At 37.4% G+C, this 25,530-nt stretch overlaps 2 protein-coding genes across 6 annotated transcripts in view; both read left to right on the top strand.

The window, feature by feature from the left end:
* The window catches only part of LOC148817935 (uncharacterized), a 46,107-nt gene extending 29,915 nt beyond the window's left edge, over positions 1–16,192 (top strand). For all 4 annotated transcript variants that reach the window (XM_088937753.1, XM_088937754.1, XM_088937756.1 and 1 more), the window contains 2 exons: positions 2,160–2,303; positions 12,283–16,192. In XM_088937753.1, the coding sequence (XP_088793879.1) occupies positions 2,160–2,303; positions 12,283–12,747 (609 nt within the window). In that variant the 3' untranslated portion in view covers positions 12,748–16,192. The remainder of the gene's footprint in view (positions 1–2,159; positions 2,304–12,282) is intronic.
* A 7,654-nt stretch (positions 16,193–23,846) lies between these two features.
* Positions 23,847–25,530, top strand: part of slc2a4rg (SLC2A4 regulator) — a 62,008-nt gene continuing 60,324 nt past the window's right edge. The window contains exon 1 of one of the 2 annotated variants that reach the window (XM_088937425.1): positions 23,847–24,317. In XM_088937425.1, coding sequence (XP_088793551.1) covers positions 24,024–24,317 — 294 coding nt within the window. In that variant the 5' untranslated portion in view covers positions 23,847–24,023. The remainder of the gene's footprint in view (positions 24,318–25,530) is intronic. The other variant, XM_088937426.1, reaches the window with a different exon arrangement.

Genomic DNA, 25,530 nt, shown 5'->3' with positions numbered 1-25,530 from the left:
CAATAGAATAGTTCACTTCCAGATTGGATCCCTGATGTACTCTTACCGTACTCGCCTCCACACAGTCTTCGATCTTGACTTAGACCTTGGCCTGATCTTTGCACGTGTAACTAAGCAGTGATCCTTAGGTGACTGAACATTTCCCTGTTTTGCCACTAGTCTGTGGAACAGTCAGCCAAAGGGCATAAGTGTTAGTGACAAAGTGACTCTTTTGTATTCAGATAAAAACAATTTTAGACATCGGCTCTTGGAGCTTGACCAGCTGTTGATGTTTATTGTTGTTTTAAGTAAATGGGTTTTAGTGCTTTAGTTACATTTTTATCTGCTTCGATCTCATGAAGGGTTTGGGGGTGTTTTAATGTGCCGTAGAAAATGATAACTGTAATCATCATCATCATCGTTATTATTATTCATTTGGAGTTTTCAAAGCAATGTTTTCCTCTATTTTCCTGGTTATGTATTTGATTTGTGTACTTGTAGATTGTGAATCTGTGGAAATGATAAAAAATAAAAACTTAATATTCAATGAGGAAAATCTTAAAACGAACCATAGGGCAGGTTAACAGACGGCTCCGAAGCTTGTGAGCTTCTACAACTAAGACGTCTGTCTGCTACCTTTGTTCATGCACCTGCCTCACCTTTCTTCTTGATCTAAGTGTAAACCTGGCCTGGTTCCCAGTTCTACCTCTTTTTTTTCCATAGTGCAGCTAACAGCATTTCTCTCAGGTTACGCGAGCTTCCACTGGATTAACAGATGCCGGTCTGTCATGTGTACAGTGCATGCGGCCACCGCATACAGTTCTTGCTGAATTCACTGCCGTGCTGGCACACTAGACATCATTATGTTTTGTATTAAAACCAGTGTGGAAAAGCAGAACCAAGCTGGTGGTAAAAGGGGGGGGGGGGGTAATTTGGGGGTGAGAAGTGTCAGGTACGTGTGTAACACATACAGCAGTTACGTTAAGCTTCACTCATAGTGATGTGTTTAGCAAAAGAAAAACACCCCAGAACACCCAGAAATAGACAAAAAACAAGATATTTTGTATACTTTATGGAGATAAGGGTATATATATATGGTGTTGAAATAACATTGCTAAACCAGTTGTAAATTTACATTTCGTCCTGAAAGGTATATAAATGCCCCCAGTGTTTTTAGCTGGACACCACTTCTCAAAGCTGATCCAAGTTGCAAGCACTTGTAAGAGGTCCATCCCGAGTTATGAATTGATGCACTTTTCTGGTGGTGTTTGCTCTAAGGAAAGGCTTTAAATCGCTGATTTTACTTCTGTCAATTTGAAATTGTCAACACATATGAAATATCTGAATGGAGATGCAATCCAATATGCAGCTAGCACATGATTTTCATTGAATTTGTTTGATCACAATGCCACAGTGTTCTTAGTAAGATATACAATTATGCATTCTCCTCTAGGGTGTACTTATATAAAATGCACTTGTTTGATTAAAAGCAGGACTTATCTCTGAGACATTAGTGTTTATGGCACAGTCAGTAAAACAAAAGGATTAGCACATGTCTTGCAGAAGGTTTACTGCCTTCTTCTATTAGCATGAAACTAAAACACCTGGCATAGTATCATTGGAAAAAGTTTGTAAAAAGATTAAATTCTGTTTTTTGCCGATATTTAGCTGTCATGCTTTCAAATGAATGACTTCCATAATAAAAAGAAAGCTTTTTAAACAGATGACTCAACAGGCTCTTCTTGTTCTGTACAGAAGATGACAGAATTTTCCTGCACTACATTTTCTTTGGCAAACTTGAGATTTTTTTGTCGCCGTTTTGTACTTAGGGTACATCTGTTGGTGTGCTACTCTGCAGAAAGTCACAGGCCAGGAAAATGCAGTTAATTAAAGACTAGTAATTACCACCTCATCATGATTTAAATTAGTTACCTACAGTACAGTACTCAAAATATGCAAGATGTTTGAAAAGACAATCATACAAAACTAAAGACAAAGAAGGATTTCATACTCTGTCTCAATTCTAGCTGCCAAAAACTTGATAATACATTATTGCCATGTTATCTATAATACATTCACCACAGAGAAAGCAAACATTATTTAACAACAAGTCATATATATATATTGATCCTTGTTGTAAAAGGGACTGACACCTATGTGATTCTTTGTGTGACTTTCAGGAGACTGTATTCATGGGCAATGGTGAACAGTACATATGGAAGCCCCCTGAAGAAGGTGATATCTCCATGCTGCAGTCAAGACCAAGCGTGCCACCAAGCGTCCCACATGGAGACAACAATCAAGGACAGCTGACCGCTGTGGAGGTCAGTGCTGATTCTGGAAAGGGAATGTGGAAATGTGCTGTAATAGAAACTTGGGTGACAGCAGATAAGAGACGAGGTTGAATACAGTCAAATGTTTGTCAAAATGTTATCAGTCATTCTTGAGGCCAGCTCAGGTAAAATCATGCTCTAAAAGTTAAATAACAACATGCCCCAACTGGTCAGGGAATACTAAGAAAGGTCATGTGAGTTACTGACTTTTCCATGAACAATTTGGTGGCAGAGAAAGAGCAGTATCTCAAAAGAGAAGTGTTTATTGAAAACAATATCAGACAAGATCCAGAATTACACAAACTAATATTAACAAGTACTATTTACAAATGGAGAGAGGCTCAACAGGTTATATCCAACTTCCAACTCTAGGTACAAAACACTGGCATCTAATATACTCAGATATGGACATACATTGTAATTAAGGTAATAAATACTGCTTTTACAAAATAGCTAATCTTCCACAGTTGAGCCTCCAAACTGATGCTAAAAATAAGGAACAATAAAGCATCTAAATAATCAAGAGTGGAAAACTCTGCTGAAGAGATTTTAAAAAGAATTTGGAATATTTGCACAAGTATGAAAATACAGCCCTATTCCCTGAGTGTGGTATGAGTCCCTTCAGTGCCCAAAACCTGATATCTATCGACTTTTCAGGGAGGAATTCAGCGATGAAGATATAGTAGGTTAGAAAGCTGTAAATTGCTCTGTTTTCCCTTCAGTTTGGACCTCCCTGTTGTAAGAATGGCAACTGGTCAAATGGGCTGTTGGTCATCTTCTGGAAATTCATGCCTCATAAATTGTAGAGCCATCTGGCCTTCACTCATTTTGGGTCTGCTTTACTGATTAAATAAATACTCGAGCCAGTCCCAGCAGTCAATGGCTGTCTAAAAAGAGGGATAAAAAAATATCCAGCCTGTTCATTCATAGTAAACAGCACCCAATAGTAACATACTGTAGCTGTTAGGGGCAAGCGTCTGGCCAGGGAACACTTCTGCTTTTCTCTCTCTGCTGTTCCAATCCCAAAGCAGCAACAGCAATGTGACATTTACTACATTTCAATCAAATGCAGTATAATGCTTTCAATGCTCAAATTGGTTTTCAATATTTGAATCATTACTGTAAGGGAAACTATTGACAAATAACCCTAGCTAAGGCGTTCTACCATTAGAATAAACAGAAAGTGAAATGCTGAGGAAGGATATTGAGGTAATCAAATGTTTCCAAGAATTTTGGAAGTACCTCCCAGACTCCAATTTAGGAGCCATTCCCTTTCCTGAGGAATTGAGCGATCCATATCCAGAACACAATAAGGAGGCTAATCATAATAATGAGAATGCATAATGTGTATTGAATGCACTACTAATGCTTAAAAGTGGAAGTTGTCTGGTCCCCACTCACAGCAAAAATGTTAATGGTTAAATGTGGTTAAGAAGTACAGTGATTATACTGGTTTTGAATCACTATAAATCCTTGTTAAGATTTTCTTCTTTTAAAGATGAAAGCCTTTTATAGCACAGAATGAACTGTGCTTGAAAATAAAGCATTTATTTGAGTAAAATATTAATATGTTAGGTTATGTAAAATATTAATATATTATGTTGAACATTGCTACACGTTGATCTGCTTAAATTCTGGCACATAGTTTTGAAACACAATAATCCATAAAAAATCATATGTAAAGAATATAATTCTGCTTTTAATTTATGTAAAATCCTACTTGAATGCTTAGATTATGTTTAAAATAGAGGAGTTTATATTTATTTTCTGCTGAATATTCAATTTTATTATGGTAGTTTTTAATATCTCACAAGAAGCACAAACAACCTTTTTAATTTCCTAAAGATTTTTTTTTTTATCTGGATACCATCCAAACAAAATGAGTATTGTAGCATGACTCCTAGTATAAATGCTGCTCTTTCTCCACCATAGCTTGAGTCTGTTTCATTTTAAATTAATGCCCTTCTTCCTTGCACAAATGCACAATTATAATTCTAGCAGGGTGCTCTTAATGTCTGTAATTACCTGCATGTTACACCTGCAGTTAATATGTGCAGTGCCCTCTAATTAGTTGCTATGCCTTTATTTAGGATTTTAAAATTCTGTTTGAAGTAAACACGGTGGCACTTTCATCAAATGGACATACATTTAATTTTTCACAGAAGAAGGAATCAATCCTGAAAGAGAGCCATGTGAATTTTGCATTAGTCGTATTTCATGGCTATCCTTGGTGAACAGTATTTAGTTTCTATGAAATATTAAATCACCAGGAGCTGCAACATATTGATTTTTATATCAACAGTATACTGACTCAGAGCAGCCGCACAGAGACATGCCATCATCATGTTTAAACGTTGTCCACAGTTACACTGCAATCCATCCCATTACTTAATTGAAAAGAATAATGTTTTCAACGACAAACTGTATGGAATGCCACATAACCTGTTAAAAGAATCTTATCTCAGAGGTTTCAAATTTTTTATCTCACAATCAGATCATTTTCGAGCAGAGCACATGACCTTTTTTGTTAGCTCATTCTAGACTGCTCAAAATGTCAGGTTGAAAACCAATTTTGTCACCTTTTAAGCACAAAATCTACTTTTGAAAGTTTGAAAATAAGAGACAGACATTTCTTCCTGTGTGTTACTTAAGTAAAAAATATAGGGCACTTTTTATGTACTCAAGGTGGTAAGCTATGTATTGCCTGTAAAATGTTTTCTTTACCTTTAGTAATTGCCTTAGATATTTAAAGAATTATTATATATGAGTCGATAAACAACTTATATAATTGTATCAAATTATATGATATCATAAATCTGGAAAACTGTAAGAAGCACATGACCAATTTTAACATTATATTTATATATGGCTAGAACAGTACAGGTCTTTTGTAACAAACAATAAACCCAACGCATTTGGAACCTGGTCTCTTCAGTGCTTTTTTTGCGCTGTTTTAAGAAATTAGGAAGTGATTGATTTTACCTAGAAAAACAGCCCAGTAGGATTTGCCTAGAAATATTTCCATGCCCTCTTAAAATCCCCGTGTAATCACGGAAGGAAAACTTTTGGGGGAGACAGTCATTCTCCAGCTAGAACACACTGGACAGTAAAGACAGCACTTAAGTTTGTTTTTATGTTCCTGTGGTAAGTCAGTCCACCAAAAATATGTATCATCTTTCGTGTTTACCATTTGTTCAGCACTATGCCAGCCACTACGCTGTACTAACGAAGACTAAAAAGAAAGCACTGCCCATTAGTCTTAATGGCAATGACAATGAAATGCAATGATACTCATATTGAAAAGGGCCCCTCAGTAAAATGTCTTTTTTAAAATTTCCAGTTATTATGATTTATTATTTTTGGAAACATGCACCATGAGACAGAGCCTCTCAGCCAACTCATAAGTTTATAGACATATGGCAGAATCTCAGGAATCTCTTTTGAGTGACCATCAGTAGATAGCTGGCTATCTGGGCACACGTGCTCTTCTGCTTTGAGAATCAATGTTCTCAGCTATGGAAAGTGATGCTGAATAGTTATAGGACTATAGCTGGCCAGACCATAGGGTCTAACCTGTACTCAGATTGAGCCTCCTGTATTTTGCACATCCATGTGTACCTCCACAATGAAGTATTTTTTGCATTATACTGCATATCATAAAAAGCCAGAGATATAAAAAGAGATAGTTCAGGTGGGTAGCTGCATCAGCATGCGTAGGCTGCAAAGGAAAAAGTAAGAGATTTATTCCATGCTGAAAAGAGAAGAAAGAAAACACAGCGTTTCGGCCGTGGAGCCTTCTTCAGGTGTGAGAAAGACAGGGCAGTAAGAAAAGGTATTGTAGCAGGAGAACATAAGCTGTGAGAGAGGAGGAGCGCGGGGCGGGAGCAGGGGACAGACAGAGTGGCCAATCAGGAGATGTGAAGTCAGGATAGGTGAAGAGAGGTGTGAAATAAAACCTTCAATGAATAGAGAGAATTTAGAAGAAAAGTAGTCTGTCGTTAAGAGAAGGGGGAAGGTGTGATCCTAGCTGCAGGATAATTTTGGTTTCTGTAGTCTTTCTGATGTATGAGTTCGGAAAACCGTCTTTGAGGACACAGACGGAGAGATTGAATGGTCACCGCCATTAGAGGTGAAATGAGAAACAATGGGCTTGGAGAGATCTTTAATCTTCATAGCCCTAACATGTTCTTTGAAAAAAAAAGAGATACAGTATAAGAAAATGTAACTGGCAAGTCCAAAATTCTGGATTATAACAAAAATACTGCTGATGGTTAAATTCATATTGAATATTTGGTTATTTGTTTTTGAACACTCGTTTCCAAACAACATGTAATGGTTAGGTCATAGTTGAAATCACTGTGCATATCCAGAGTGTAACCACCATTGAAAGTTACTTTTAAACTCCCTTCTGCAAGGGCTCAGGGTAGCATTCTACGATGAATAAAGTCTGGATAATAATGACTCATTTAATTCAAAGCCTGGAAACAGTATTACCTATTGATGGATTTGTGGGGTGTCTTAATAGGAATGCATGCTGTGCATGAAAAGCTGAATTTCTTTGACTTGAACTAGACTTCCCTTGGCAGAAGTGCCAATCGTCTTTTGCTGAGGACACAGCCAGCCTGATCCTGGGGAGTAAACTTGGAATTTAAACTTTTCTATTTGTTTTTCAGAGATATGATATCAAGCCAGATATAAAACTGCAGCTGAATCTGCTGACTTTGGTGGCTATTTTCAAATGCAATGCTCACATTAAATTGCAACATTCTTGCTAATAAGTGATAGCCAAAAGAATGATGTTTTAATTATTTTCAACTCCGTAAGACAGGGAGGAGAACTGGGAAGTTTTAGAGTTTTAAACCTGTCAGGACATTTCTGTACTTCTGGTTTTGTTGGGATTTTAAAAGATGCTGATAATGCAGTGAAATCCTATAAATGAAATGACATATATTTGCAGAATAAAGTTTAGAAAAAGTGACATTATTTTGAAATGTAAAAAAATCCCTTAAACCTTCCAGGGAGGGGTCTTTTTTTGTTCGAACAAATGTCAAAGGAAAACCAATGGCCTGAAATATCTGTGGTTTCCTTGGGTGGATAAGCCCATTGGCAAATAAAATTATATTCTGAAATTCTGGTTTTCAGTCTAGAGAAAAAAAACAAAATAGTCTCAAAACGAACTGCAATTTTTAACTGATTAACTATATGACTATCACAGCTCTGGGTTTAAGGGGGTCATTATTTGCTAGCTTGTCATCAGTTAATAACTGAATTATGCTGTCTATAAAGGTATTTGATTTTACTAGGAGCTTAAGTTATATCTGGGTTCAAATCTCATTTGAACGTGAGGCCTAGTCAACAGCCTCATGAAAAATAGTGAATTAAAGGAGAACAAATGAACAGGAAATCTGTTTGAAATGTACTGTACATGGTTACCAGAAAAAGAATACTTTAACTCAGTACCCAGCTGTCATGCCTGAACTGGTGAACAGAAGCGCACTTTAACACCACACTGAAAAGGGCACACCAGTATGGGAAAATAGCCCACTGAATTATTAGCATGAAAAAAGAAAAGCACTTCCCCATAGGCATAAGGGTAAGGGCTACATTATTAATGGAAGCGCTTAATTAACAGTATAATGAGTATATTAAATTACATTGTGGAGGGCTATATTCTAGTGGGCCTTGTTTCAGTGGTTTATATTCTATATTCCTACACTCTCCTGAGTACTTTATCTTGCATGGTACTTCAACATTTTCCTGTTGAACTTTTGATGTACAGTACACTATTCTCGTTTCATAGATGCATTACTTTATTAAAACAAAATACAGCCACTCATAAGAAGGTCTAAAGTGACCTGACCTTTTTTTTCTGGCTTGCTTTGAGATATAGTAAATATTGAAAAGCAGAAATAAGATTCAGGGAGGTTTTCATTTAGCTATTAACCCTTTAGGTTTGGCTCAAGTATATTTTGTGTTTTCAAAGCCCTTTTCAGCAGTTGACAAGTTCGGTATTTTTTCAGAGCTTTTAATCGGTCGGTTCTTGCATTAATATTTGTACTCCAATAGCCTCTCATTTATTACTAAATAAAATAAAATGCTTTCTACATTGAAAAAGACTACTGACTGTCTAATGCTTCATACAGTCATTGTGTGCTTGTATGCTTTATGTGAGCATTCTGACTATTGAATTTTTTTTTAGGGATGTTATGCTGGTTATTTTCCAGTTTACAGTAAAACTTTTATAGACGGAGACCGTTGACAAATGGGCAAGGAATCAAAATATAAAAAAACAAAACAAATTTCACAACAGCTGCACTGGAGTTTCGAAACACATCATCTTGTGATTTCCTCCTTTGCAAAGCCACTGGAGCAAAAAATAAATCTTGCATTTTTTTAAAACCTAATTAAAACTATATTGCAGATAGGGTTTAAATTCCTAAAAACAGAAGCCATTTTAATTTAATAGAACAGGAGGACTGTCCAGATAAAAACCAAGCATTCGTAACGCCCAACCCGAGAAAAAAAGTGCTTTGCCTGCATTTGCCCTCCCTCCTACCAGTTTTCAGGTTTACATTGCAACATATTTTACTTACACGAACAGTTTTGTAAATATTAGAAACATTATTTATAAATAATTAAATCAGCAAAAAGTCTTCCCTAGCCTCGATACTCTACAACTAAACCAGGGATATGTCCAAGTCAGCAGACATCAGTTCGGTGCCACCATTCCTAGGTATTGGTCTGGGGAGGAGCCACTGGTACGCTCGTGCATTGTTAAAGCACAAGAAATTATGCTTTCCATAAAGACCATCATTGAGAACTGGTATTTCAGTTAGCATTTAAACCTGTGTTAAAAATGGATCTAAAACTCAATAGTTAAAAATAGTTTTGTACTGTATATTGTTCCCAACAGTAAATGCCTTAATAATGTTTAATCATAGTTTAGCAACTCAGGTGTACTCTGAAGTGCACAACCACAAAAAAGATCAACCTTACCAACATCTTTTTATAGAATCCTGCACTTTTCAGTAAGTATTAATCCTTTTCTACCCAGCTGTGCCCAACTGTGTTAAGCCATGTGTACATCTGCGATATTACAGTGCCTATTATCCTGTTGGATTGCAACACTTACGGTACAAAGGCTGTTCAGCAGTTAACAAAATGAAATGTTGAACATTTTGCTGCTGGTACGCCGCCGTTGAAAATCAGAGAAAGGAATGGATGTACAACAAAACAGATTCATTCTCTTAGAGCTGAATCAATAAACAGGGTTTTACCGATAGCACTTAGTGGTTAGCCTTTGGATTACTACCTATTTGATACCAATCAATTGTAACAGAGTGAGTGTGCTGCCAGGTTAATAGTTTTCCCACTAGCAACTGAAAGAGTTTTAAAATGATTTATGAATCCATTTCAAATATTAACAGTGCTCAAAGAACAAAAGCTGGGTTTTATGTCTGAATTGAAGGTACTGTATAGTACATGCTGCGTGCCTGAACGGCAGACAACCAGAACCAGTGAATGTTCTCTCATAATCTTTGCTGCATAAACAGTCTTAATAAATTGAACTTAACTTTAAAATTAAATGGTAATCTAAAGAACTGGACATCAGATACAGAGCACCTCAAGTGAAATCCAACAGTTTCCCAGTCTAGGTAAATTTTAACAGGCTTATCTGGAGATTACATAACACCGGCCACAATAACCAGAGGAGAGATTCAGATAAGCATGTTTGCAGTTGAGCTTGGTGCAATGGAATAACAGTTGGGTGGAGCTTTTGTGAAGCTGAATGAAGTGGGTCAGGTTTTTGCACTTAATGTAAATACAACCAGGGCTCATTGCAGCTGCTGGCTCCAGGGGGTTGAGAGTTGGTGGGGGGAGGAGGCAGGTTTGGCAGAGGTACAGCGCAAAAAAGAAATTGGGAATCCAAACTCTCCAAGCTACTATGGAAAAATCAGCCACTTGGAAGGGAGGGCTTTCCGTAATCCATCTTGTCCCACTGCACTAATGTAAAAATGTAAAGAGGTGTTAGGAACAACTGTTTGATAAAGAGAGCCTGTATTGATTTTTTAATCCTACCTGGCACTCCCTCTTCAGCTTATTTGTGCCTCAATGGGCCAGAATGATTTTTTGTTTCCACTTAATCTGCGATGCATCTGTAACAGCTCCCTGGAAGGTTGAATCTCATTTTTTCACAAGGGAGAGCTGATGTTGCATTGTGCTATATGCTCTGAAGCATAATAACAACAGATATATTTTTTTATCAAATATATTTACAGCCACTGTCCAATCCATTAAGTTTGATTTTCTGCTCTAGTGCTTTGATGCATAAGTTTTCTCTTCAGATAAATGGCTCCTGGCAGCAGAAAATAAAGTGGTTGCTGATGATTTGAAGATATTATACTGGATTTTCCCTTAGCCTAGAGGAGTTTTGGAAGGTATGAGCTATAGTCCAGTATAAAGCAAAAGTGGAGGCTCTGGAATTTAGTGCAGTATCCATAAAGGATTAGGGAAAAGACAGCTATTGGGATTTTTGCTTAATTTTGCCAAGGTTTTCTGTATCTGTCATCAGTCTGAGGTGTATTACATAACTCATTTTTAAAGAAAAAAAGTGATGACATCCATGCTGAGTATGTGCAATCACCAGTGTGAAAATATGGCAGAGCTCTGTACCAAGCTGAATGAACTGAAAAATTGAATGACTCTACACTGCATTAACAGTTGGCATCTGAGGCTTATGATGCCTCTAGAGAATGTAAATTGACTAAACCACAAAGAGCATTCTGATTCATTTGTGTTGCTGTGGAAAATAAAGATCTATTTGATGTTAAGTAATGCTTTTTCCTTTCCTGGTAAAATAGCTCACCATGGTTTGGATCGGGGTGGTCTAACTCTGGTCCTGAAGAGCCAGTGTGTTTGCAAATTCCCTTTTAAAGCTAGACGTGCGTAAATTAGTCCAGTGAAACCAATAACGAGCTGATTTAGGTCATTAAGAGGTGAGCTGAAATGAAATGAAACTCCACAGACACATCAGCCCTCTAGAAGTTAGACCACCCTGGTTTAGAGTACCGGAGAACCCTTAAGACAAAATTTCTATTTACAACACTTCATCTGACCATATGACATAGAAAACTGTCCTTGAGATGCAGTTTGGCAAATCCACGCTGTCTCTTTCTGTAATGTTGTAACCTGATGATACTAGACCATCATGGAGATGTGCAACAGTAAGCCTTGGATTTGTGGTGGTTTTACAAACCATTTTTCTCTCAGCACATGGTGACAATATTTTCATGTGTCCTCTTCCTAGAAAGATACCAACTGTTCCTGTGCCTTGAAATGTCGTAATGATGAACACAATAGTGGCAACTGGTAGATTCAGCTTTTAATGAAATTTCAGTAGCCATTACCTACCGTGTGAAGATCAATGACTCTTTGCCTGCAATTTTTAGAGGGTTCTCTGGCCTTGAGAACCCATGACCAATCAATGTTACTGATGGATTTTCTTCCTACTGTGATACTTCCTTTTATACCCCCATGGAAACAGAGATCCAATGAAGGCTTCTGAAAGGTTCTGAGAGCTTCATCTGAATGTCCAGACAGCACAGTGTTTTCAGAGGATTATTTTGGTGCAGTGTGTAGATATTTGGGGGGGTGAAAAAACTGCAAATTGTAATTTAGAAGAAAAAAATCATTCTTTGAAAAAACATGATGCTGCTGTTTTCTTAGTAGAATTAGAAATTTAGGCTAATTTCACATCTTCCAAGCAAGACAAAATTTGCATATTTTTTGGTCGGATCATGTTTTTTTGCTTACGTTTAACAAGGATATGAATAAATATGGAGGCACTGAATGTCTTATTTTGGAAATTTTCAATTTATGTATTCGTCTGCAGTGCAATGCTGGAATGAATGCAGATCCCCATGAATGCAACGCCTGTGCTGATAGAAAGATGCCTGTGTCTTTGTTTCAGATTTCAGAGATGTATTCGAAGGTGTGCAAACCCACAAAGAAGAGGAAGCCTCCTGCGTCACCTCCATCCACTAAAGAGAACACTGGGCACAGGACTGAGCACAGTTCAGGTAGCAATGCGGAGGGGGAGGCGGGCACAGGGTATGATGTCATAAAGACACAGGTCTGGGCAGGAAGTGCCCAGGCAGTGATGCCCAGTGAAGACCCCTGCTACGAGTCCATTAGTGAGAAGACCTGGGTGGGGGGCGGGGATGCTGACCCAGCCTACGAAACTATTGACGCCAACTGGAAAAGGGACAAAGCCCTGGCACCCCAGCAAGGCAAAAAGAAGAAGGCAATCTCAAAGACCCTCCCCAGGGAGAACTTATACGAAAGCATCAGCGATCTGAAGCAAGGTGCCACCACCAGCACAACCACCATATTCACATTTAATGATGGCGTCGAAATGTACGTCACGGGACTATAGTGCCCACTCTTGAATCATCCTGAAATGCCACTTTACATATTCTTTTCATCCATTCCGATTTTTTAACCATGCTCGAAAGGACGCTGGCCGGACATGGCACAACGATGTAAATTCCTTGCCTGCCTTTGAGGGTTGCTAGAGTGGTATACTTCACAATCTGTTTTGTGTACAGAAAGCGGAATGCATTTTATTTAAATTTACATTGCTACTGACAGTACAAGGTACTGAAGCTAGTAAAGGAACCAGTCCAGATTTAGCACTCAAACCAAGTAAGAATTATTGCCAATGCTTTACTGATTGGGGCTAAAAAATACTATCCTTATTCCTTCGTGAACAGCACACAATATGATGAAACAACATACAGCAAACTGAGATTTATATAAAACTTCTAGGCCTACATTTACTAATCTGCATGCGCAGTAAGTTCTTGTCAGCTCTCAGATCCTTAAAGGACCTTCCATCATTTCACATTACTTCCTCTCTCCACTTTTGGCTGAAAGTCTCATTATTAACCATTCCAAATAGTCACCTGTAATGTCATTTGCAAAGATGTTTGAAGTGGATTATGCCTGTTGTTTTTTGGGGTTGTGTAGTGTTTGTGAAGAAGTTATGGAGCTATGTTGTTTAGCCTCATTCAAGCAAAAAGCTACCAAATTGTTCTAGTACTCTCACATTGCATTTCTATTTCTCTCCACTTTCTTGGAGTTAAAGAAAACACATTCAGAAATAATTCCCCTTTTTGATTAATTGATTTCCCTTGTATTGGTTTTCAGTAGCTTAAACACATCCTTTAAGTCTATTTATATGATATATACTGTATGTATATTTTCTAGAACAACTATATAGACTATTTGACTTTTTTAATTTGTAAAGAGCTTTGAAGACCAAGTTCTTTACAGAGTGACTCCTAATATGATATAGTAAACAGTCTTGAGTATTTTAGTACTGTATATGTTTTGCTATTATTTGAAATTTAGTATTGTTTTTTCATGTTTACTTTTTGCTTTTATTTTGTCCTTAACCTTATGGGTTAATTATCTTTAAATGGCCTTTACATAAACATACAATAGGTTTAGAATTAGTCACCGATTTCAAATAAGAATATTGTTTGAGAATAGGACTCATAATGACATTCACTCCAGCACATATCTAACTCAAAGGAACCATATACCTGTCTTTACTCATGTGCCCCACCAGACTAGCCCGTTATTTTTTGCACTGGGAATCTGAAAACAGAGAAACATTAAGTGCCAACCAGGGGACACAGAGCCATTGATTATGTGCCACCCCAAACCTGTCAGCTGTGTCTCTGCCTGATGCATAACTCAATCAATGAGCCTTTAAATACAGAGCCACTTTGGGATGTTCTCCATATTTTCACTTGTAAAACCAAAACCTTTGGAAGCTTCAGTTTTTCTAAAACAGAAAGTAACCAGTTAATTATTTGTTTTTAGTTGCTCCACCGAAGGCACTTAACATGTCATCCTCATGTTTTCCCATGTTTTTAAATGTGTTTGTGTTTAAACTATATGGATAAGCTTTGAGACTGTACTCCGACTGTGTGACGTGTGCAGTAGATTGTCTACCTGAACGTCTGCTTCCACGTGATTATTCCTTTGCCAAGACTCAGTTCCAGCGACCTCTGCCACAGTCTCTGGTTAGACTGTTGGTGGAGGGAGGATTCCAAAGAAAACAAAGTAATGAGCACAAAATTACAAGCGAGGGAGATTTTGGAAGCTCGCCTTTTTCTCTGGTCCGTCTTCAAAAAGGCCTCTTTGTAAACAAACACTTTCCCATGCAGCTCAAGAAATGTGATTTTTAAAAATATTAAGAGTTTTATGAAATCTGAAATGGAAAAATTAAGTGGAAAAAAAGCTCAGGGAAAGAAATACAATGCTGGATTAGGAATAATTAGTACTGTATATGGGACAATAAGAAGAAACATTTTCTGAGAAAGCAAAATTCTGTGTTGAAACCGTGTCACTTTATTCAAGGTTACAAATGCACTGTATATTTTCTATAAGCACTGTTTTTATAAACTAGAGATTATTCTAAAAACAATGTAACAGAAAAGCTAAATCACTGCCATGCTTAAATGTATTATTTTGTTAAATGCTGTTATTGCAATTTGCTTGCTTGAAGGTGCATGCATGTAATCTGCTATGGTACCTGAGAATGTTTACATAGTTACACAGCAATTTTATTTCAGGATTAGCTCTTGATATATGGATTATTACAATGCCACGTTGTCCTGATATGCCTAGATACTGCATGATAACAATAAAAGCTTAACTGATAGCACTGATTGCTGAAAGCCTCTATTTGTTCAATTAGAACCCACAACTCAGAGAAGGCAAAACCAATGCGGTGCTTGCTGAACCAGTACCTTGATTGAAACTCAGTCCAGAAAAGAATGTGTGGTTAGAGTCTGGGGAAGCAAGTTCTGTCTACATGAACACCTGATTCTACTCACCTCTAGACACATCCTGTGACGCACAAGGATTAAGTGGTAATTATTTATATATATACATGCACCATTAAGAATACAGACAGATGACTAAGGCATTTTAAAATCCTGAGTCAAGTGAACTGCACATCTCACATCAAGTCCTTACAGCTTTATAATTACTTTTTAAGCCAATAGGCTCGAGGAAGATCAAGAGGACTTTAGGGATCACAAGAACAAGTGCATAGTTATAAAGAATATATATGCTGTGTGACATGCACTAAACCACCCTGCTAGGATTAGATCACATTATCTCAAAAACCTTCCCACTCAAAGCCATACAATTTCTCCTTAGACAGTGGTGAATTCTGCTATAACAAAAGGCCAGGCCACCTGCTGTGGGATTTCAGCATCATCCAGTTTTGATGGGGGATGACATCACCTTTTAACTGGTTAATTTAGCCCTGTAACATACGTACTGAGAAGTATTAAAAATACAAAATAAATCAAATGTCTCCAGTACACATTTGTTGTCTTTTTAATGCCTCTCAGTATACATATACCTATGTACATATGTATAATGCAATAAATATTATATTAGGGAGCACATTCTTGATGTCTTTTAGCAATCAAAGTTTAATTTAGCTTTATTGTTCTGATTGTGTTTAATGTTTCAAATGGTTATCTGGTGACAAATTACAGCTGTGTATCATTATGGACATTTTGTACCCAAGCATAAAACATTTTAGGTGTTCAGTTTTAACCTCAAATAGATAGGATATGCCTGTATACTTCAGAAAAATGTGTAAAAACTGCTGAACATAGTGTGGCAGCTGGTGTTACCACAAGGTGTACGATATGAAAAAGTCTGAAAAGCTGTATAAGTAAGTGCTAATGTGTACGAAATTGTAATTTTTTTATGGAAAAGTATGATTCTTTTAAAGTAATGTTAAATTCAAGTTTATACTTTTGTAATAAAGTAGCACCTTAAAATATGAATACAGATTATTTTCTTTACTTGCATATAAGAAGGAGACATCTCTGGAATTTATGAGTGGTACTATAAATTATTGTATTTAATCCATGGACATTATTTCATTAAATTACCTAGGTATCTCTAAAGTACTGTTGCACTCTAAGGCATATTCACTTGTCAAATCTTTGTACAGATACAAATTTCTCTTTTCAATTAATACTTGTCTTCTAATTCAAAAATAGTGAAAAATGCTGTACATTAGTATGAATTATGCAGGACAGGACATCATAAATGCAATTCAAATGTTAGGATCAAATAAAGTTTATATGGTTACATATCTATGAGGGAATTGTATTTATAAATGTGTCTTCATTTTCAGTTTGTACTAATGCTTAAAACCGACATATATTAAGAAACTAGACTTATTTGGCAATATCAATCATTATCATTAGAACTTATTATCATTACATATTCTGCCACTGAGCTGAGCAACAAATTTTAACTCATGTTTTGCTCCATTAAAGTTTAAGCATGAGGAACAAAAATTGTTCTACTGACATCCACAAGCACACAGCCTTGAAAACATGCTTTGAAACTGGCATCACCACTGCATGCCTACTTGAATCAATAACATTATCCTAAAAGCCTGTTTACCATATCTCTTCTTTACAGGTCTAAATTGCTTAATCACAATAAATAACCTAAAATCACATTGTAGTATTGCATATCACAAAGAGACAGTAGCCGATGATAAGGTTGCGACAAAAGCAGATGCTTGTTTTGTAAGCTGTTGTCACAAATCTTTACAGGAGCGATGGTTTGTTCGGTGCTAGTGTCTTTCTTTTTCTTACTCGCAGGCCTAACAAATCTCCAATCCCAAATCTCTATACCTATACCAAATCTGTATATAGTGTTTACAACAATTTAGTAAATAACACTTAATAATATGACTAAAGATAACCCAGCAAAGCCCTTTTAAAAGCTCTGCAACTTACCTTTATCTAATGCTTTTACATTCTGTTCTTTCAATGGATAAAACCTCTATTAATGAGTTATGGACATTCATATCTCCAGTCCTTCAGATGATACATTAAACTGAGGTCCTGATTGCTTGGTGATTAAAGATCCCATGGCACTGTTAGTAAGAGTAAGGCTACCTTTGTGTCCTGGCTAAATTCCACCTTGGGCTTGCACAATCACGTCTACTCAAATTTCTCCTGTAATTCAATTGGAGAAATAATTTCTCACTCCTCCACCTGATCTGCTGTGTAGTGGAGCTGCTGGTGCATAATGGCTGCCATGTGTCTCCTAGGTCAGGCCGCACTTCAGCAATGAATGAAGTGGGACCCCTCCTATGCCTAAAGCACTTTTGAGATCCTTACGGATAAAAAGTGTTATATAAACAAAAGATATCATCAGATTTTACATTGAGTGCTATGCACCCCAAATTAAGGTGCAAAACCATTAATTATGTAGTCAGTATTAGACGATAAGTTAACATCAAGCAAACAGTTATAATTCAATCATATCTCCTTGTCTAAATGACTGTGTGGTACAATTATAGCACACTTTAAAGCACACTTCACATTCTAAATGTTAATATTGTTCTAGAAGTAGTTAAGACTTTGCTATGCTGGGAAACTCAAAGAGGAATCCTCAATTAACTTTGAAATACGCACCTCACAACTTGAATCGCAACCTGAATTCAACTAGTGCACATAAAATGTGAAAACTACAGAATTAAACTGACAAAAACAGCCTTCCAGACATTAGTTTCTAATGAATGTGGCCACCAATGTTCTCTAATGGCAGCAAAAAACTACACAAGTTAAACAGCAACAAACAATGGAGATTTCAACTAATCTCTCTGAAAAACGGTTACTTTTCTTTTGGAAATATTAGTGTAGCTTTATTGCTTCAATGAAAGGATGCTATTAACGTAAACAACCACACAGCTGTATTATCTTACATTTTTGTTATCAAAGATGTGAAACAAAAATGCACAAAAATCTATTGTTAATTCCAAAGAACGATGGAGAAGTGAGATCTCGCATGTGAGATATGTGATAACGGGAAAGGGGTTGCCTGGATAATTAAGGTTCTGGCTGTGGTTGTGGCTCCGTGGTGTCGTAGGGTAAGGCCGAACAAGCAACCGATAGCTCCGCTCGAAGGACACGCCTAAGATACACCTGTGTTTCCTGTGACCACCATTTGTGAATTTGTGTTCATATTTCAAAGTTTCAACTGTCCTTGGAACAATAAAAATAGGTTACAAACACAACACATATCTTGCAAAATGTATGCACTGTGTAGAGAATCAAAAGCAAAGAGAAACAATGTTTCTAGGCTGAAAAAAAGAGACTCAGCAAGCTAATTTAAGTACTTGGACAATGAGTTGTTCCTGGGCGTTCTGAGTACTTTTGACATACCATATGCTTCTAATTTAATTCTGCTGAAACTTAATTACTTAAATAATGAATTTTGAAACATGAATTACTGAACTGACTCCAGCTTGTTGTAGGCCTCTTTAAAGAACTAAAAACATGGAGGATTTTAAAACTCAGTTGGTGAACAACGTTGGCATTTCAATATTACAGATCATTACTGGTTTTTTTTCTTTGTTGGAAGATGTTTCAGTTCCATCCAACAACACATTGTGATTTCTCCTGTCATGCCTTGCATCTAATTAAACCTTTAAGCAAAAGGTTTAGCCTATTTTAATAGAAATGTGCGACTTAGTCACTCTATATTTAATGCAGCACAAAAATAGAGGCAGAAAATCTGAGGGTTTTTTTTCCCAATACAGTAATAACATGTAACAGAATCAGAGAAACATTGTCATCAGTACTTTATGTTGCTCTTTCCCATTCGCTAAAGCATAGGACTAGATGCTCTCCTTTAGGAGAGGGGAATAAGGGACTGTTATTAAGTCATGCTTAGTTTAAATAAATGAAGGTCAATGATATTCCCCGACTGTTTAATAAACTATATTTTATATAGCACCTTTAAAAACATCTTCCTAAAGCACTTTACAGGAAAAGTAAAAAAAGTTAAAACAATGAAAACAGTAATGAAGACGAGAGATAACAATATTAACACAAATAAACAGAAGGGTTTAGAGTGCAGTAAAAGATGCAAAGGGACAGAGTTACAACTATTTATCTGTACAGCTCTATACCTATTGCCCTAGGACCTGTAATGATTTTAAGGGCTCATCTGGAATTAAACTGGGAACTGGGATTTGTTCCAGTAGAGCGAAAAGCACTGGATTCGTCATACTTCTGTTTTCCTGAATCCAGCCAAGATGATTCTTGGGAAGGCAATTTCTTCAGACAATGAGCAGCGAAACAAAAGCATGCTATTAAAACTTTAAAAGCTAAAGCCAAGAAGCAAATCGTTTCTAAAAGTTCAGTGTAGATTATAGAGAAACCTATTGTGTTTATATATCCTGTTAATAACGACTCTATCATATATTATATTGAGATTATGTAAGCGTTATGCAGTCTATAACGCTGATGTCAAATCTATATTTATCGTTGAATGGTATTTTAAAAGGATATAAGGTGCCTGAAAATGGATACAGATATTTTTTCCACAATAGTACCTTATTAACAATTAATTCTAGGGCATCTTAATATTAGTTTCACTACAGCTGCAAAATTCAAGACTAGGCAAACTAGGAAATGACATTTAAAGTATGCAGATCAGACCAAACACACTGTACTTTCCCACCTTACAGAAAAAATTCCCTACACTGTCTAAAATATTTTAATTATTGAAAATAGCAGACTATGAGGCGCTCGATTCAACTCCAAATAGTCAAGAGAAATGACAAAGTCAAATTGCTTCAGAACCAGATACCTTGACTTTTTCAAAGGCTAGGATAAAACTGTTGGATTGCTTAGCTACTAGCATCCAAACAAGCTACAGGCCAAACAGCATCCTCTTATTCTTGGCCTCTCACGTTTTTAATTTCTTATGATAAAGTAAAAAAAATATATATTTTCATAAGTGTAATTTAAACTGAGAAAATAATCAAGTTAAAATTAAAAAAAAATACTAGTGGTTTTTACTAGTGGTAAAATGTCTCTTCCCAGTTTCAAAAGGTCGCTTAGACAGAATTCTTACAGGTAGTATAGTTTGTATAATTGCCGGGCTGTCAGCCAAAAGATACTGGACACACAGCAAATCAGTTGTCCTGCAATGAGGGCTAACAAGCACCCGCTACTGTGGTAAGCTTATTAACTGCCAAATGATATTTTCATTGTACGAAAATAAAATAAGACAAACGGCATTTCCATAGCTGGTCTCTGGGTAGCATTTAGAAATTAACACCCCTCATTTGGAAAGTCGCGTAAAAAAACGGAGTTAATTATTTGTACAGTATTTTGTGAATGTTGAGAAAAACCGCCGGAAAGGAATGAAATTTCGGACTTTTTTTTTTCAGAGTTTGACCAACATTTACCGAACCGCGACAGAGTGCACGACAGTCCAGAATTCATGGGGTCGCCATTTCTGCTGGCTTCCAGACATCTAGGGAATTCTCTGGCGACAGGCAGTGAGAGTCGCAGTCGGTGCCACCTTTGCTCTGGGTCAGGGCCTGCGAGTTGCCAGACGAAAAGCTGCAAGAGTCCCGTGAATCCCAAATCTGCACAGAGGTTTGTATCCCGAAAAGACTAGTTGATTAGCAACTGGCGATTCCAGATTGGAAAGCTCCGCAGAGAGCAATAATTGATGGATTTTATTTTTTTAATAAGAAACTTTTTTTGTGGGGGGGATTTGTACAAGTATAAAAACTTTCTACATAATACACCATCACCAGACTCCCAAGAATGTGCTCCAACATGCTCCATTTTCAACCCCAACATGATAGTGGAGACCCATCAGAAAGAAATGCATTGCAAGGCGCAGTGCTACATACTCGTGTGAGCTTTAAACAGTAAGACAGACCATACCGCCCGACACGTGTGATACCAGCAAGGGGCGGAGTTTGAAATCACGGTTCTCCCCAGCAGAAAAGCTAGTTGGATACATCATGAACTATGCTTTGGTTTTAGATCGATTTGCGCGTCTTTTATAGCTTATTTTACTATATTTAAGATAGTATGGCTACGGAATATAGATATTAATAATTGTTGCCAATTACTGCATTGTGCCCTACTCGATATAACATTCAAAGAAAACGTGTGAGCAGTGCATCCCAGGTTTTAACCAAAAGATATGTATCGTATTTAAAAAAATCTAGAGACTTATTATACCCTTGAATATATGTATATCATTTACATTCATTATTAAATAGTACAGGGAAATTTAATTTTCAACGACTGTCGGAAGCTTATGGAGTATGAGCTCACATACGATTTGAAAATAGTCGCTTTTCAATAGGAATTATTTATATTATGTCTTTTCCATTATGCGCGATCCATTTAAAAAGAACAGTTAAGTACAAACGTTTATGCACCTCTATAATATAACATGTCCTGGGCTATAGGTTGCAATTGACTGATTTCATTCGTTCACATCTGAATACCGTGTTTCGCTGTAAGGCTGTTGAAGGGCTAAATTTAAGATGGACATTTACACACATAGTGTTTATGTAGAAAATGTTAACATTGAATATAAGTTATTGGGCAGTAAAACTAATAATTGAAACCATGTTTTTATAATTGGCCTAAGTGATTAATACTTGACTCATTTTCTTACGTCCATTTTTGCCACGTGACTGAAGAAGGCCGATCTGAAGCAATTTTAGGAAAACAATCTTTGAAAATATTTTAAAAATACAGTCTGCTATCAGATACAAAAAACGATTGATACATGCACATTGCGCATTAGAATACACAATGGTTTAAATGCAGCCATAAACATTCAGTGGCTAAAATAGACCATTTCTGGTTCATCATTTGTAGAGCCCGACGTAAATAAATGAAAATTTAAGAAGAGAAACGGCAGCTCTCTCAAATAATGAATCGACTGACAATAAAGTAAAGATCCCTTCTGGCTGAGATGAAATACTTAAGGGTGCACGATATATGCACGCAGGTAACATAAAGATATTAAAGTTCGGGTACACAATAGCTTCTCTGTTTTAGTTTGACTACATGAAAAAAGTTAATAAATAACCTGACACATCTGAACAGACAAGCAGTTTACACCATGACGGTGAGCTGAATAACCCGAAGAATGTCTAAATGCCAGATTAAATAAACATGCCCTTTACAAAGTAAATAAGAGTTAAGAATGTAACTAACCAATAACCTCAGCCACTACATTTGAGAATTTTAGCAAAGGGACGGAACGTGTGGAATGAAGTTTGTGCCTTTTGAAGCAGAATAGCTTTGTATTGAAAACTGTAAAAAAAAAACGAGAAGTGCGTTTTAAACTTCGTGGACGTGTTAAATAGAGGTGTTCAATAGCAAACACACAGGGTTTGTGACCGTAGTGGCCTCCGTGATGTCCGTCTCTCTAAAGAAGTTGGGAACGTTTCTGCTGTTCAATTTGTACGTCTCTCCCTTCTCTGAAGACAAACCCGAAACGGCAAAGAGCGCATATTTCCTGTTTTACCATTTTTTCCCCCCAAAATGACAAAATGACGTATGACGTACCCCTAAAGTAGTAAAATGGAGTAAAATACCCCCTCAAAATGCTCACTCTGAAATCATGGCTTATATTTTTGTACATATTTACCCTTAAGCGTTATGCTATACGTTTGTCTTAGGCCTTTCTCAATGGAATAAGCTACGTGAAAAACTAGCCACCTACGCCGGTGCTAATCTCAAAGGGGAATTGCAAAAGACAGCTCCACTCATGAAATCATCCAAATACGAAAACTGATACAATCTTTGCAACATCCTCATTTTCTGCCGCCTCCTTCCATACCCCCAAGATTATGTAATTACAGCGTCGCTTCTGCTTCGAAGGAGGGCGGAACTGGGCTACAGAGCTCATACGATTATTACACGCAGCCCGCCAACTGATCGGCTTGCTCAATATTTCTGATTTAAAGAGCGCACAAAAAAAGTTCGTTTCGAGATCGCTAGGAAAACAGCACCGAGTTCAATCGTAGAACTAGTGCTGTACTTACAGTAACTGCCGGTTTCAGCGATAATAAAAAGAGAGGCTACTTAATCTTACAGAGGTATATCGTGCGTTACACGCGGTTAAAGGAGCAGAATAATAAATGCATACAGTATGTTTAACTTGCTACCTCATTTAGGATTGTACGCAATGATCTGCGTGCACTTTTAATGAAAAAATAATAATAGGTTGTACCGGAAATGCTAACACGCATAAATTACGGCGTATGTTTTGGTTCTCTGGTACAGGGGTGGCGTAGGTTTTAGAAACCAATCGAAATAATGAAAAGGTTACATTTTAAACGTCGGGGGATAGCTAATACATTGTACGTGTCTTTTTTATCGCTCCTCCAAGTCGTATACCGGCCGGCAAGCCTGTACAGTACAGTATTCGCAAGAGGCAAAAAAAAACCTCCTTGATTGACATTTCTTATTCCACCAATCAGAGTTCAAGATGTTATGGCCGCGTGCCAAAGTGGAATGTTTATATTTTTCTAGGGCCAATCAGAGTGAATGGAAGGCGGGGCACGAGGATTTCGCCCGGCTGCACGAGTTGGGGAGGGGGGGCGTGGCATGTATTTTTTGACAAAAAAAAACAATCTTTTTTTTTCTCCTTACCGGCAGCTGCTGGGATCTGGTGTGGCAGAGAACCAGCAAAAGTCGTGTGGCAACTAAGAAGTTGAGTTCGACAGTTTGTTAAATGCATTTTCTTTTCAGAAAAACTAGCAGCCCTCGACTCTCTTGCACCTCACTTTAGCCTCTGTTATTTCTCTTGATCATGAATTCCAAGCGTCTTCCCAAGAGGTCTTTGATGGGTATCAGAGTCTGCACTACTCCCGGTCTCACCGGTATCAGCCATGCAGGGAATAGCAACTTAAACTGCAAGACAGTTGCAACAAGGGACTTAGGGATACTACTGGCATGCAAGGATGATCCTGCATCTGGATGCTTTACTTATGCTCTGAGGCTGGACGATGGCACTTTGAAAGAACGCCGAGGTGAAGATGTCATTTTGAATGGGATCGATTTGAAATCGGAAGAGAAAGAAAAACACCCTAACTGTTTGGGAAAGGTAGGGAGTATGGACTGCTAGTTCCTTTAAAGCGTTCCGTGCACAAGTGAAAGGGTACTTGAACAGTACATTTGTCACTGTTGTATTTTCTGAAGTGGCTTACGAAAACTTTAAATCTCTTACTTTTTATTTAAGTGTTCTGAAAAAATATTCCTGCTGTTCTAATGGCAGAAGGTAACAGTTCACGTTGAAGAACGTACTGTACAGCAACGCCAGTGTCTTGCTGCCTAAGTATTTTACGGTACTGAAGTGGAAATTGTGCCGAAGTTAAATTTGCTAAGATGGCGACTCAATGCATGTTCAAAGTTTAAAAGGGAAAAAGGGGGTTGGGACTTTAAAAAAATACCCCCTCCCCCACAGCAATACCGCAGTGATCAAAAAGCTATCAGCGTATATTTGCTAGGCCCAACTCGTCTGTAAGTCTTGTCTCAGCGCACCTTGACTGCTCCCGTACTCGGAGCATTTTTAAAATCGACTGATTTTCAAGGCCCACAGTTGAGTTTGCACGATTGCAAAAGGTTTTTTCACACAACCTCCTTATTTATACACAGTAGCTGGTCTGGTAACCTCATGACTCACTCTTCTCTGTTAGTGTGTTTTAAGATTGTTTCTAAGGCCATGGCATGATAGGTTTGCTTCACAGAAAGGCAAGACGGTGCCTGAGCTGAAATGTCCCGTTCAGTCCGCTTATCCCTAAGGGTGGTTCTTGCGTTTTACTTTGGTATATCGACTGTATTTTCTTTGAATTTGCATATGTACAGTAGGCGTTGAACGAATTTTGGTACAAAAGAGTTTAATTGCTCACCATCCAGGTAATCATAAACTTGAAAGTTGCAAAGGCGGTTGCCGGCAATGTCGGTGTAGTGTGCAGCTGTGTAGCTGCGTCACGCCCCCTCACTTGTTATGTTTTTCACTGAGCGCGCTCAACAAATTTAATTCTCCGCTCTTGGCATTAAATGGTGGATGAAATTTAATATAGTTGAAATGATTATCATTTGTACCTACCATTTCTTCCTTTCGTAAAAAAAACCGAGTTTCTAAATGTGCACCGACAGTGTCTTTTGCAAAAGTACGACTTTCCACACGCATTTCACCGTCAGAAAAATGAGTGTAAGCATCGCTTTAAAAAGCTAGGGTCACACCGCCGTGAAGGCATTTACAGAATAGCTCAAGTCCAAAGAAAAAAATAAGTTTGTTTACATACGTAAATTGT

The sequence above is a fragment of the Atractosteus spatula genome, chromosome 19, assembly GCF_055471065.1.
Source record: "Atractosteus spatula isolate fAtrSpa1 chromosome 19, fAtrSpa1.hap1, whole genome shotgun sequence".
Lineage (NCBI taxonomy): Eukaryota > Metazoa > Chordata > Actinopteri > Semionotiformes > Lepisosteidae > Atractosteus > Atractosteus spatula.
The sequence above is the reverse complement of the archived record's forward strand: the minus strand, read 5'-3'. Positions and strand labels throughout refer to the sequence as shown.